At 39.2% G+C, this 13,433-nt stretch overlaps 1 protein-coding gene across 17 annotated transcripts in view; it reads right to left on the bottom strand.

The window, feature by feature from the left end:
• NEK10 (NIMA related kinase 10) overlaps nucleotides 1–13,433 on the bottom strand; it is a 217,163-nt gene that overhangs the window by 155,378 nt on the left and 48,352 nt on the right. For all 17 annotated transcript variants that reach the window (XM_070577417.1, XM_070577420.1, XM_070577424.1 and 14 more), the window contains 6 exons: nucleotides 12,684–12,762; nucleotides 11,513–11,580; nucleotides 9,705–9,784; nucleotides 8,241–8,327; nucleotides 4,736–4,960; nucleotides 1,618–1,757 (listed from right to left, as the gene is read on the bottom strand). In XM_070577417.1, coding sequence (XP_070433518.1) covers nucleotides 1,618–1,757; nucleotides 4,736–4,960; nucleotides 8,241–8,327; nucleotides 9,705–9,784; nucleotides 11,513–11,580; nucleotides 12,684–12,762 — 679 coding nt within the window. The remainder of the gene's footprint in view (nucleotides 1–1,617; nucleotides 1,758–4,735; nucleotides 4,961–8,240; nucleotides 8,328–9,704; nucleotides 9,785–11,512; nucleotides 11,581–12,683; nucleotides 12,763–13,433) is intronic.

Here is a 13,433-nt window from a genome sequence, read left to right as displayed (position 1 = left end):
AGAGTAGGCATGGAACTCATAAGTGGAAGGGGCCCGGAGTCCCACCCCGGGCTGCCAGATGTTAAATCCCACGTCCTGAGCACTGCCCTCCCTGCCACTTTACAGCCCCGGGCAGCCTCTGCTGGCATTCTGTACTGAGCTGCCTCACGTTCAGGCAGAGGTAGGCCGGATCCTCAAGCATGGAGCACCTATAGAGGGTAATACCATTGTACTGAGCCCTTGCCCCTGGCCCTGCACTGTGCTGTGAACATAACATATATCCTCATATAGTCCCCACCATAACGCTTTCACCTGATACCATGATTACCGCAACCATTTCACATGAGCAAACTGAGGCTTGGAGAGGTTAGGGCACTTGTCCAAGGCCACATGGCCATCAAAGTGGGTGAAGTCAAATCTCAGACCCTACTCCTAACCCTTTATATTTTGAATATTTTTAATTTTTCCTTTTTATTGAGATATAAAATGAGCTGTATAAAGTAGACATACCTTAAGTGTACAGCTTGATGAGATATTACACATCTATATACCTTGTAACCACTGCTACTCTGATGACTATATAGGACATTTCCAGCCCCCAAAGGCTCCCCTGTGCCCTTCCCAGGCAGTAACCTCCCTAGCATCCCACACATAGGTAACTGCCCTTCTGACTTCTATCACCATCCCTCTCATCCACTCTGAGAGAGGCCTAGAAATACCCGGAGCTCTGATTTTAGCTGGATTAGACTTCCTGGGGAGGCTTTAAACAGGAAATCCCCAGTAGGAGTCCTTATATTACTTTCAGAGTAAGCGGAAATGGCAATTCGAGGAGGAAATCCTATTTCCCTGACCTCATACATCTGTGAAGAAATATCTTCTTCATTCTCAAGGAGGAAAGAGCAGGGAGCAAAGAAAGTATGCTCTTCTCCTATCTCCCTCTTCCTCCCGCTGCCATGTCTGGTCTTCCCCTCTTAGGACCTGCCCTCCTGGCAGCCTACCTGGTGTCTCTCTGCTCCCTTCCTGCAGGCTGCTGCAGGGCACCCAGCTTGGTCAGCAGCACCACAGCCTCACTTCCTCCAAAGGCTACAGGCTACACAAGTGTTCAAGGTTGTGCCAAACTGCCAAGAAGTATGTGCCTACAGCCCTGCTCCTACTTTTGTGTGAAAATCCTACAGAGGGCAGCATCTCTTTCTCTTCAGGAGCTCATGAAGCATGAGGAAGGCACTGGCTTGCTTCGTGTGGGATGGGTATGTGCATTGTGGAATCTCCCATGAGGAGGATGCCCCAAGATCTAGAAAATGATGGGAAGTGTGATTCTGGCCACAGATCAAGCTGCATTCTCTAATCCGGCTTTACCAGTAATAAAGCTAATATTCCACCCTCTTTGTGCCTGACTTCTGTGTTGACTTCTTGATACATGAAGAGAAGGGAAAAGAAAGTTTGTGGTATCACTAACCTGCAAGTCTAACACTGGTACCAAGAGGTTCCGGGCATCCTCTTGGATTTAACTTCACATTCTTTAAACTTATAAATCATGCCTAATTAATATTATCACACTAATTTTATAACCGAGAATAATAAAACAATATAAAGTTAAACAGTATCAAATAGTAAAACATAGAAATATGGTATAAATACCTGCTTGAAGAGAGAAAGTATTTTCCTGTATTTCCCGAGGGCTTAAATCTTCTGACAAATGAAGCTGCTGGATTCGGCCTGCTGCATTTGCACTAGACAGGCTTCCGATGGAAGAACGATCAGAAACAAAATTTCTGTCCCTGAAAAAGAGAAGTTAATGCACAGACCAGTTTATCAATTTTCGTTTATGGTCAACGCTTTCTGGATCCTTTTTAAGAAATCTTTGCTTCCCCAGGTCATGAAGTTTTCTCCTGTGCTATCTATATTGTTTCTTTTTCCAGTCTTCCTAGAATTGATTTTTGTATATGGTGTGAGGAAGGAGTCTTTGCTTGTTTGCTTGCTTGCTTGCTTGCTTTCTCTCTCTCTTTCTTTTTTTTTTAATATGGTTACTGAGCTGACTCAGCACTGTGTATTGAAAACACTGTCCTTTCCCTCCTGCTCCACACGGCCACCTTTGTTTTTGAGCTCCATTCTGCTGCAATCAATTCACCTAAATACTTCTCAGTCTTCATCATTATGAGTTCTCTTTTTCTGTGAAATACCAATCTTTCTTTCTTTTAGGAAAGTTCTTTTCTATCTTTGATTTTTTTTTAATTCCTTTTGTTTTATTCTCAGGGATATCAATTATCCACATGTTGAAAACCCACCTTCTACAGGCCATATCTTTCATTTTCTAATTGTTCTCATTAATTTTCTTTTTTCTTTACAGTACATGTAATTTTTTCAAGCTTGCCCTTCCTTTTACTAGTTTCAGTTTCTTTCTAGTACCCTGTTAAACTTACCAGTTCTGCAGATGTTATTCAGTCCTCGTCTTCTTTCTTGGCTCTTCAATCTCTCTCCTCCTCTTTCTATTGTCCTATCATCTCATCTTTAACCTCATTTCATAAATTTCATGTTCTGTTAATGTCTTTGATAAAATAAAGCATATGTTTTTCTATTTTCTTAGTGCAGTGTCTTCCACCATAGATTCTTGATGTGTCTTTTATCTGCTTTGTCCCCTTTTGTTTTATGTGATTATCCTATTTTTTTCATTTATTTATTTTTTTATGGCAGCAGCTTTATCCGGATTTCTGTGTGCCCAAATATAACATGGATAGAGTCTCCTTGGTTTCCCTCCAACGTCATCTGGGCCCACTAGCCCTTCCTTCAATGAGCCTGGGGAAGGTAATGCAGCTGGGTCTAGGGATAGTCACAATTGGTGATCTTATCAAAATAATCGTTAAAACTTGAATTTTAGGGATCATACTTCACCTGATCAAGAGTATGTAGCCCTTTAGGGAACCACCTTTGAGTTTGGGATTGCAGGTGAATGGGCATGAAGAGGTTTCCTGGAAACTGCCCTGACAACAGTGCCTGTTCATACTCAAGCCAGCAGACAACCCGGCAACCTCCAGCCCTAGCATCAGCTCCAGGCAGCCCAGGGGCAGGCACAAGCTGGGAAAGGATATTGTTTACCCAGCTGGGCAATAAATTCTCCCAGAGCACTGAGACATGTTGAACATAGAATAAATGTTGACATATACCATCTTCCCAGGGAAGAATTTTCTAACATTGCACCATAGAAACAGACTGAGAAAGTAATTCTTTAGGTATGAAAGAACTCTTTCCTATCAAGGATGGTTATGGCTTGAGGAAAAAAGGAAAACTGGTGCCTTGTACTAAACTCAATTCTACAGAGTAAAAAGGCAGGTTTTGCTTCAATATTGCTTAACTATTATAGAATTTAATTTTATCATCAAAAAAAAATAGCTGCTCTTCAAAAGGACAATCCACAGCTGTTGTAATAGGTATGATTAACCAATAACAATAACCACCACTACCACCGCCATCATCACCATCGTTACCCTACGAACGCAAGCAAAAAAAGAGGCTTGGCAATTGCAATTATTTTGACCAAGAGGCTAGCTTATTAAACCACAGTACTAATGAAAGATTTATAATTTATACTTTAAAGTATTTGAGATTTTTATGTGATATTCATAAAAGCAAGTATATTATCAACAGTCTATATACTTTCTCCCTTTGTCTTGGTAATGACAGGAATCATTAACAAAGCTACTGTTCATATCTCTACAGTCTGTTCTTACACTTTGGCATGTCTCTCAGAGAAAATAAAGTTGATAACACATAGATCCACAATATCCCTGGAGGCATAACAAGCACAAAGTGTGATTAATATTTATGTGATAATATGTAGTCATATTCAAACTAAGTCACTCTGCTTTTACTGGAATGAGCCTTATTGATGTATTACCAATCATAAATATGATCTCTTTCAGGCAAACATATTCCTTTTCAACTTTGATTCAGCACCTATAGGGTTGAATTATGCTTCAAAATGATATTAGGTAATAGAACCCTCCCACTGATGGTACAAAAAGATGTTGTTATTCAATACTTCAATATATCATACATAAAACACAGTAGTTATTGTAACACACTTTCATAGAATTTCAATTTGGAACTATTTCAACAAAACATTCCTTCTCCATAATCATGGCTTTGAATGCTATTGGAATTTTACTTCTGAAAGAGAGATAATAAGGTTTTAACCCCCCTTGGAGCACTGTAGTGAAGATTAGAGAGAAAAGAACAACTGCACCAGGGTTAGTAACATGGCACTCATTTGATTAATATTATTTTCTCTAATTTTAACTATGGATTATATACCTGTACCTTTAATGTAGGCTTTCCTTTCTCTTTATAGATGAATGACATATATGCACACATAAACATTTCAGTAAAATAGTACTAATTTTTGTTCTTGTTGGGATTACAATCTGCATATACAGATTGAAGATAAAGGTGGCAAGACAAACGTTTTCTTTGAGTTATTGGATTTCCATTCAACCTACATTTGCTGACCGATGACCCAGCACTGTACTGGAGGCTGGTGATGCAAAGATAAATACATCAGGGCTCTCAAGGAGCTTAAAAGACAAATGCGCCAACATTGATTTAGAGCATGTTTGCGACAAGTATAAATTACCCTGCAAAACGTGAATGACCAAAGAGCAGGAGGGAGGGAGCTGACCATGTGCCCAAGCCACCATCATACAGCAGAGTCCCCAGCCTTCAGAGATTAGGGCAACGTAGGTCAAAGCCCACTCTGACTCACCCTCGTAAAATATGAAGAATCTGCTTGATGCCTCCCCAAATGCGAATTTCCACACTGGTCTCGGGGTCCTCACAAACCTGAACCAGAATCCAGACAACACTCCAGAGCAGCTTCAGGTGGTCGGAGTGAAGCAGACTGAGGAGGACGGGGATCCCCTCATAGAGCTTCACCTGCTCTTTCACCTGGGGCTCGGCACAAAGTAAGCGCAGTAACTCTGCAGTGAGTCTGAAAAGAGATGGGGAGAGTTAGGATGAGAATCACAGCATCGTGGGTTACGGACTTCACATTTAGACTAGAGCTTTCACCACTGCACGGACTATAATTCTAATACTTTCTAGGTCACAGGTCACCGTACATTTTCTAGGAAGGAGTAGACCACAGTCAAATGTTTTCGGCTTTACTGGCCACACAGTCTCTGTCATAACTACCCAAGCACGCCGACATAGTGCAAATCAGCCATAGACGACACATGAAAGCGAATGGGCATGGCTGTGTTCCAATAAATCTTTATTTACAAAAACAGGCAGCAGGCCAAATTTGGCCTGCAGGTCATAGTCTGCTGAACACTGTTCTAAGCATATCCTCATTGTACCTACACTAGTCGGGCTAAAAACCTACTAACCAGCAAGTAGGTATGGAATACATACAATGGGACATGTATTGTGCTCAAGACAAAAGAAATATAAAAGTCTTATTCGAGCCTTCAGAAACTTACTATGTGGTTGCAATATCATGACATTCATACAAAATGGCAAAAACACTATCATACAGATGAATTAAGTGCAAAGTGCTCAGTGACAATCTGGAGAGTAAAATAAAAATAACGATGGCATAAGACATAGGTTCAGCTGAGTTCTGAAACATGATAATAAATGTTTCAAAGAACCATCCTTAGTCATCCAGTCTCACACTCAAAACACTCTGCCTGGATGGTGTCTTCCATTCCCACGGCTTCCAACACTCCCTCTACTGTGGCATAGCGAGCTTCGCTCAGTCATCACTCCCAATATCCAGAAGTTCTAGCCACATGGCTGTTGCACAGATACTCACCCCACTGTGTCTAAACTCACAGTCATTATCCTACTTCCTAAATCTGTTCTTCCTCTTATATCCCTGATCTTGACTCATGACACCACAATCTTTTCAATTTTCCAAGCCAGAAGACTGGGAATTAGCCAAAACACATCCTTAGCCACCGTCAGTCAAGAGCCTTCAGTGCCCCTTATTTCCTGGGCAACTGCTGGGGTTAATTCTCTTGTATATCATGCAGCTAGCTAATCCTACTGCTCCTCCTATTCTTACGATCTTTGATTATGTTCAAGATCTAAGTTCCTCTTTCATCCACCTCTCCACTAGCCTCATTCCCATACTGCTTCATAATTCCTTTCTCCTAAGCCAGTTTTCCATGGCTCCTCTCCCTCCCAAATTTTTACGCTCTGACATTCAGAATATCTGTTCTTTCATAAACACTATACTTCACCTTCTCAAACTTTCTACACCAAACATTGCCTCCTTGTTCTAAGTGGATCTCATTGTGTGGCTATCTTTCCTACCTCAAACATCACAAACACTGCTACCAGAATAATCTTCCCCAAAATAAGATCTCATCAAGCTTCAAATCTTTCTGTGAGTCCCCATAATGTTTATGATAACAACCACACTCTTTATTTAGCACAAAGACTCCATCATGACCTGCCTAAAGGTGTCTCGTTACTTCATCTATAAAATATGGAAATTGATAGGGTTACTGTACAGATCAAATGAGTTAACACACAAAAGTGCTTAGAGCTGGGCCTGGCATATAGAAAGCCTGGAGAAAATTAGCTATATTTTAAACTTATCATTAACTGTCTATTCTAGTTTTCTGGCACTTTCCCTCCTGTATTCTTTGTTCCAGCTGTGCCCAACCATGTGCTTTCCTCTAACACACACCATTTCACGCCTCCCTGTGGGAACATACTTTATTCTCATTTGCTCTCTCCCTCTGCCTAGATAACTCTTCCTTCCTTCAGGAAACCTGGCATGACCCCTTGCTCTGATTGAGAGGTTCTGCTCTATGCTCCCAGAGTACTCTGTGCATCCATCAACCTCACCACTTGCAGAGCTATGATGAAACCGTGGGTTTGCATGTCTGTCCTCTCCCCTACCCTATACACCCATATCTTATTCATCTTCGGTTTTCCAACACCTATGCAGAGACTGTTTGTTGGGTGAATGAGTTCAGATAACCAAGTCTATCATACAGTTCACAAAAGAGAGTTAAATTGGCTTTGAAGAAGAATCCAAGGAGATTTATTATGAGTTAAGTGTCAGGGTTTCACTGCATTTCATTATATTACAGAAATATATATTTCTGTTACATATTTTTGCCTCTTTAGAAAATTGTAACTTACTCAACTAAATATCAAATGATGTACGTTGCAACTCTATGTAACAACTTAGGGCTGGCCCCGTCGCCAAGTGGTTACGTTGCGTGCTCTGCTTTGGCAGCCCAGAGTTTGACTGATTCGTATTCTGGGCGCGGACCTAGAACTACTCATCAAGCCGTGGTGAGGCAGCATACCACATAGCAGAACTAGAAGGACCTACAACTAGAATATACAACTATGTACTGGGGGGCTTTGGGGAGAAGAAGAAAAAAAAGCGATTGGCAACAGATATTAGCTAAGGGCCAATCTCAAAAAAAAAAAAGAAGCAGGGGGCCGGCTCCGTGGCCGAGTGGTTAAGTTCATGCGCTCCACTGCGGCGGCCCACGGTTCGGATCCTGGGCGTGGACATGGCACCGCTCGTCAGGCTACGTTGAGGCGGCGTCCCACATCCCACAACTAGAAGGACATGCAACTAAGATATACAACTGCGTACAGTGGGGGTTTGGGGAGATAAAGCAGAAAGAAAAAAAAAAAGATTGGCAACAGTTGTTAGCCCAGGTGCCAAAAAAAAAAAAAAAAAAAAAAAAAGAAGCCAAAAATAGATCTTTAAATAAAACAAAAACAAACAAAAAAACCTGATAACTATATGGATACAGTAATTCTTTACAGCAATATGCAATTCAAGTAAAAATGAATTCATTTTACTCTAGAATCTATTCTGAGTTATAATAACAGGGGATCATGAAACAAGTCAGCAGGTATCCTAACTTATTTTACTTGCCTTAAGCAAAATAAACTTAAGAAATCTAATCATTTATTCAACATACAATCTGAAATTACTAAAAATAGAGCCACTTCAGAGTTTCTTTCCCTAAAGAGATAAGATGTAAAAAAATGAAATAAACAAAAATATTAAAGACTTGATAAGATTTATGTATTTTGATTCTATGCCCAGATCTAGAAGTAATGCAGGACCAAAGTTTCATATAAGTTTTATATAAACTTAAATAGAAAATAAATGCCAAGCTGACTCATGATATTCAGTAACAATATAAATAACTTGATGTGATAAAAATAGTAATAATCATTTTCAGCAAATATAAGGCATTGTCTTTTTCTCCTGTTAGCAATCCTACCTTTTGGAAAGCAAGTCATATTCATGTAAAATCATCAGCAGATTTTCTACAATGTTGAGTTCACTTATCTTCTCCCTACATTCTGGACTACAAATTTAAAACTATTAGTAATTTCTAAAAGCATATTTTTCCATATCCACTTATTTAATATCCTAGCTCTCATATTATCTCAGGAGGAGAAACAATACGCAATACAGCCCTATAGGGAAGAGCCACATCAAATTCCAACATTCAATAAGTATTATGTGTCGTAAGTTTAAATTTTTTATTTCCCTTTGGAGAAAGGGAATCATATGTTGTTCACAAAAAAGCAATGATCAGCATTATTCACGACAGCCAAGATATGGAAACAACTTGTATGTCCTTTGACAGATGAAATGGATAAGGAAAATGTGATATATATATCTATACAGTGGTATAGATATATATACGTACAATTGAATATTACTCAGCCATTACAAAAAAGAAGCAAATCCTAAGATTTGTAACAGCATGGATGGAGCTGTTGTTACAAATTATTGGGACATGAAATAACCCAACAGAGAAAGGCAAATACTGTATAGTATCACTTATATATGGAATCTTAAATAAATAAATAAACAAACCAGTTACATAGAACAGTGAACAGAATGGTTCGTGTTTGCTAGGGATTGGAAATGGAAGGAAATGGAGTGATGAAGGTTGAAGGACACAAACTTTGAAGTATAAGAAGAATGAGTTCTGAGGATCTAATGAGCAGCATGGCGACTACAGTTAATAACATGGTATTGTATACTTGAAAGTTGCTGACAGCAGATCTTAAGCGTTCTCACCACAAAAAAATAAGAGTTAACTATGCGAGGTGATGGATCTATTAATTATCTTGACCTTGTAATCATTCCACAGTGTATATGTATATCGAATCATCATGTTGTACCCTTTAAATACATACAATTATATTTGTCAATTATTCCTCAATAAAGTTGGAAAGAAACCAAAAAACAAAAAAGCAGTGATCCACTTATTGGCATAAAAATATATTTAAAGATTTTTGTTTAAAATAATCATGACATCTATGGGGGACAGGTTCTCTAGGATTTTTTTAAAGGGCAAAAATGTTTTAAAATGTTAAATACAGAAGAGAGAATGAAGAAAGAAAGTCAAGGAGACTCAATTGCCAAAGAAATATCGTATAATTTTGAAAGTAGAAGTAACTGAGGGTTGGATGAAAAGACTAGATAAGTATTTCTAGTCAGGAAAAAAACATGGAAATTTTAAACTGTTATTTGCCTTTCCAACTTAAATTTTAAAATGATGCTTTTCTGTGCAGGATTCCCTTCAATATTAATGATATTTCATGCTTATTTTTCACAAATTTTAACTAAGTAGGTGACAAAGAAACTGGAGAAACATCTATTTTGGGTCTCTCCCACCTAAACTGCTACAGCAGCAGAACTGGAAAGTATATTATATTAAAATACTTACCTTTCAGCTAAACTAGCCAAAGCCAGGAGGGCGCCCAATAGAACATTAGTATCCCGGGCACTGAGTAAATTTACTAATGTCTGAAAAATGAAGTAAAATAAAGTTTAATTATGTAAGTACTCCAAGCTTCTTGAGTAGTATAATGTTTCCTTCTAAAGATCACAGAGGCTTAACCTCAAAAGGAGATGTATTAAATGTTCACAATACCCAGTTCTTTACAGGGGGCAGGTGTCCATCCTCTCCTTACTTTGGAACCCTTGAGACCAGCTCCTTGTAGCCACTCCGTGGCCAGGAGAGGGAGCAAAAGGGACCAAGGAAGATGCCAGCCTGTTCTCACACTTCCCTCCATTTTCATGTGCCCCTATGGTCTGCTCTGTCTCTTCTGAACCCTTCCCAAGTAGAAGTGGGGAGACTAGCTACATAAATTTTAATACTGGTAACGACCAGTCATTGAGAACTCATTCTGGGTCAGGCATTGTGGTAGGCACTTTCCAAATTATGGAACTATTTTTCAACAAAATATTGAAGACTGCCACTTTTTTTCCAAACTAAGCAAGACATGTCCACACTACCAAGCACTCCATTTGCCTCTCGTATTTCTAATTAATGTTGAAAGAGCATGAATCAATGCTTCCAGGCATCATCCTAAATAACACGACGTAGCTGGAAGTCTGCTGTATCTTATCAGTTGCCTTCTCTAAATTCCCATTAATGCAAACTCATTTGCCTTCTATGTTTTTAGAACTCAGAGTTCCCCAAAAGTACACCCCCAAACATATTCTGGGCCACAGCTGCAAGCTGAGCAACAAGTGCTGGGGTGATTTTTGGGTTTCTATTATGTTGATTTTTCCTCTCTATGATTTCATGCATTTTTTTTACACAGCTATCATTATATTTGTTTGTCTGATCCCTCCCTCTTTTTCCTCTCTCATTTTTTCTTTTCTCTCTGTCTCCTAACATAATGTTTCCCAAACCTCAGTCACTGATTTAGCACTTTCACAGCTTTTGCCATGTCCACTTAACACTTTAATGCTACTCACAAATGTTCTTTAAATTCTGAGCAAGAATATCAGTGAAATATATAGCTTTTGAAATGAAAAATGTAGACTGTATATGACCTAGAATCATCGCCCACACAATGAGCAGCACGTGCTAACACATTTTAGGGAACTTTGCTCTACTATATGCTGAAAAGTAGCTTTCTGGGATATAAGAACTCAACAGATTCTTGAAAATTGGCTCTAGGCAGCTACCATTTAAATAGTTTGGCTGTAAGTGGAAATTTAGTCTGTCTTATTTTAACCTGCACTCATCCATTTTTGAAATGTATATCTGACCTATATGCTTATAATATGTTATCATATTATTATGAGGTTAAACCATATGAAATTGGCCTACAGACCATGGCAATCTCATATGGTTCAAACTAGTATAACCTCATGTGCCATATGGAATGTATTCATACATATACACACAGATGTATTTGTTTATTTGTAAACGTACACCTAGGGTCAGTTTATGTATCACCAAGGTTTTCAGGCAACATTTAAATTAAGCAATAAACTTAGTTGTTATTAATTGGCACAGGAAAAAGAGAAAAGAGTTTCAGAAAACCTCTATTTGCTGTTTCTATATTTTCTCTTTAGGATGATAAAGAATATAAAAGGGTTGGCAGAGATTTCAACTTTCGGCTAAGTTGGCAGCTTTGTGAGTTATAATTAATGCGGCTTGACCACAGGGCTCTGAACCCCAGCCTGTGAACACTGCCATATGGGGCTGAAGCGCTGACTCCTTCTGGGACCACTTACCTTGTGGGCTCCGCTAGTGGTGACCCAGTCTCTTTGGTCTTTGACAGCAGCAAGTTTTTGAAAAATATCTATAAAGGAAGGAAATAACTCAAAGAGGCATTCAGAGTTTAAAGTGGGCAGCACTCATAGACCCTCAGGTCTGAAGTATTGATGGGCAAGCAGAGAAAAGACAAATGGGAAAACAGATGACACAGAAGGAACGGTGGAGAGAGGAGGGACAGGACTATTGTTTTTACTCCAAGAATTACCTCTCACGTTCAACTAGTAGTTATTATATATCACTATTATAATAATGAATATGGAAATACCAAAATAGGCAAACCTCTCCTTCCACTTAAAGTTGACTGGGTTCCTTAACATCATTACTAGTTCAATGTGAAAACTATTCTTCAAAGATCTTCCCTATAAAGAATTCAAGTGACGGACCTAGCAAGCTTCCTCAGCTGAGGAGTCTCATTGACCTCAAAGAAACTTCCTGGTACCTGGGGCTCACCACAGACTCTTCTCTCCCTGTAACTGAGAATCAGTGTGCTGTCCTACAAACAAATGTGGGAAACCAGCCTATTCACACAAAGAAGACGGGCTAGCATCCCACAGCAGCAGGAGCTCTATGGCTCATCAAACACGGAGAGGGTGGAAGGTGGGGCTGGGCAGAGCCTCCAAAGAGAGAAGATTGAGTGATGACAGAATAGCTCACCCACACAGAGCAGTGTTTTCATACCATCGTCATCACATTAGGGTTTTTTGTTTTCTTTTTTATGTTCTGAATGTTCTAGATTTTCTGAGGTAGGCATTATTATTAACCCAACTTTAAGATGAAAACTGAATAGTCTACGACATTTTAATAGAAATCAAAGACGGCAAAAATGTTTTTATCAAAATGTGCTTTTATGGAAGGAAGTCTCTCCTGTACTACATAAAGTGAGCTTCTGCTCAATAAAAATCTTCTTAAACATGAAATTGAGCTTTTCAAGATAAGACATGTGATCTAAAAGTCTTCCCCCGGGTATATTTTGCCACTGGATATAAGGATTGGCACGGACTCTCAACACCCTGACTGGACGTGAGTACACTCAATAATCTTCAAAGAATTCCTTTTCCTGCTGCAAACACCACACTGCTTATTCTAGCAAGTCTGGAAAGTTGGCTGTGTCCCCACGACAACGCTTACACGTCATGTTGACCAGCTTGTCCACACTGTGCTGTTCTTCTCCATAGCCGAGGTACTCATTGGCCACGATCTCCATGTACTGCAGGAAGGACCAAACCAACAAGCAAGTCAGAAGGGAGGACAGACACCGAGAGCACACAAGGTTGTGCACTTCTGCAAGTGAACTGCAGGTGGCAGAGAAGATTCACCAAATGATATCAGCGCTGCTGGGCCTGTTTCACTCCAGGGACTAGACTTCTGGATTCTTTGCCTTCTCTGGCATGCCCTGAGGTTAAGGGAGGGATCATGCAAAGATTGTTTAAGTTCTCAAAAGTCCCCAAAGGACTTGTAACTGTTTGTGTTGTAATTTAGCCTCCAAATACAAGACAGACGTAAGATGCAGAATACATAGTACACAGAACTTCAGTAGAATTTTTATAACACTCTGCATATATTTTATTGCCCTTATGTTTTATAATATCCTAAATTATATCTAACTAGCATTCAAGCGGATAGCAACAATCAGAATAAAATAGGTATGGGGTAGTTTGACAGTCCTTCACTGTGGACAGTTGAGTATAAGAAATGAGCTCAGAGAAACACATAAATTTCTGATATTATCATGGAAATTACAGTGAATAATAGATTCTTTATAACATAATTTTATGAAAGACTATCCTTAAATGAGGTAAGCCTCCGTCCGATTAAAAAAATCCTTAAAAACTAGGCATGTTGTATCAATTACCCAAGAATACAAATACAATAAAATAA

Source organism: Equus przewalskii, chromosome 15 (genome assembly GCF_037783145.1).
Source record: "Equus przewalskii isolate Varuska chromosome 15, EquPr2, whole genome shotgun sequence".
NCBI lineage: Eukaryota > Metazoa > Chordata > Mammalia > Perissodactyla > Equidae > Equus > Equus przewalskii.
This window is presented reverse-complemented; position numbering and strand designations above follow the sequence as displayed.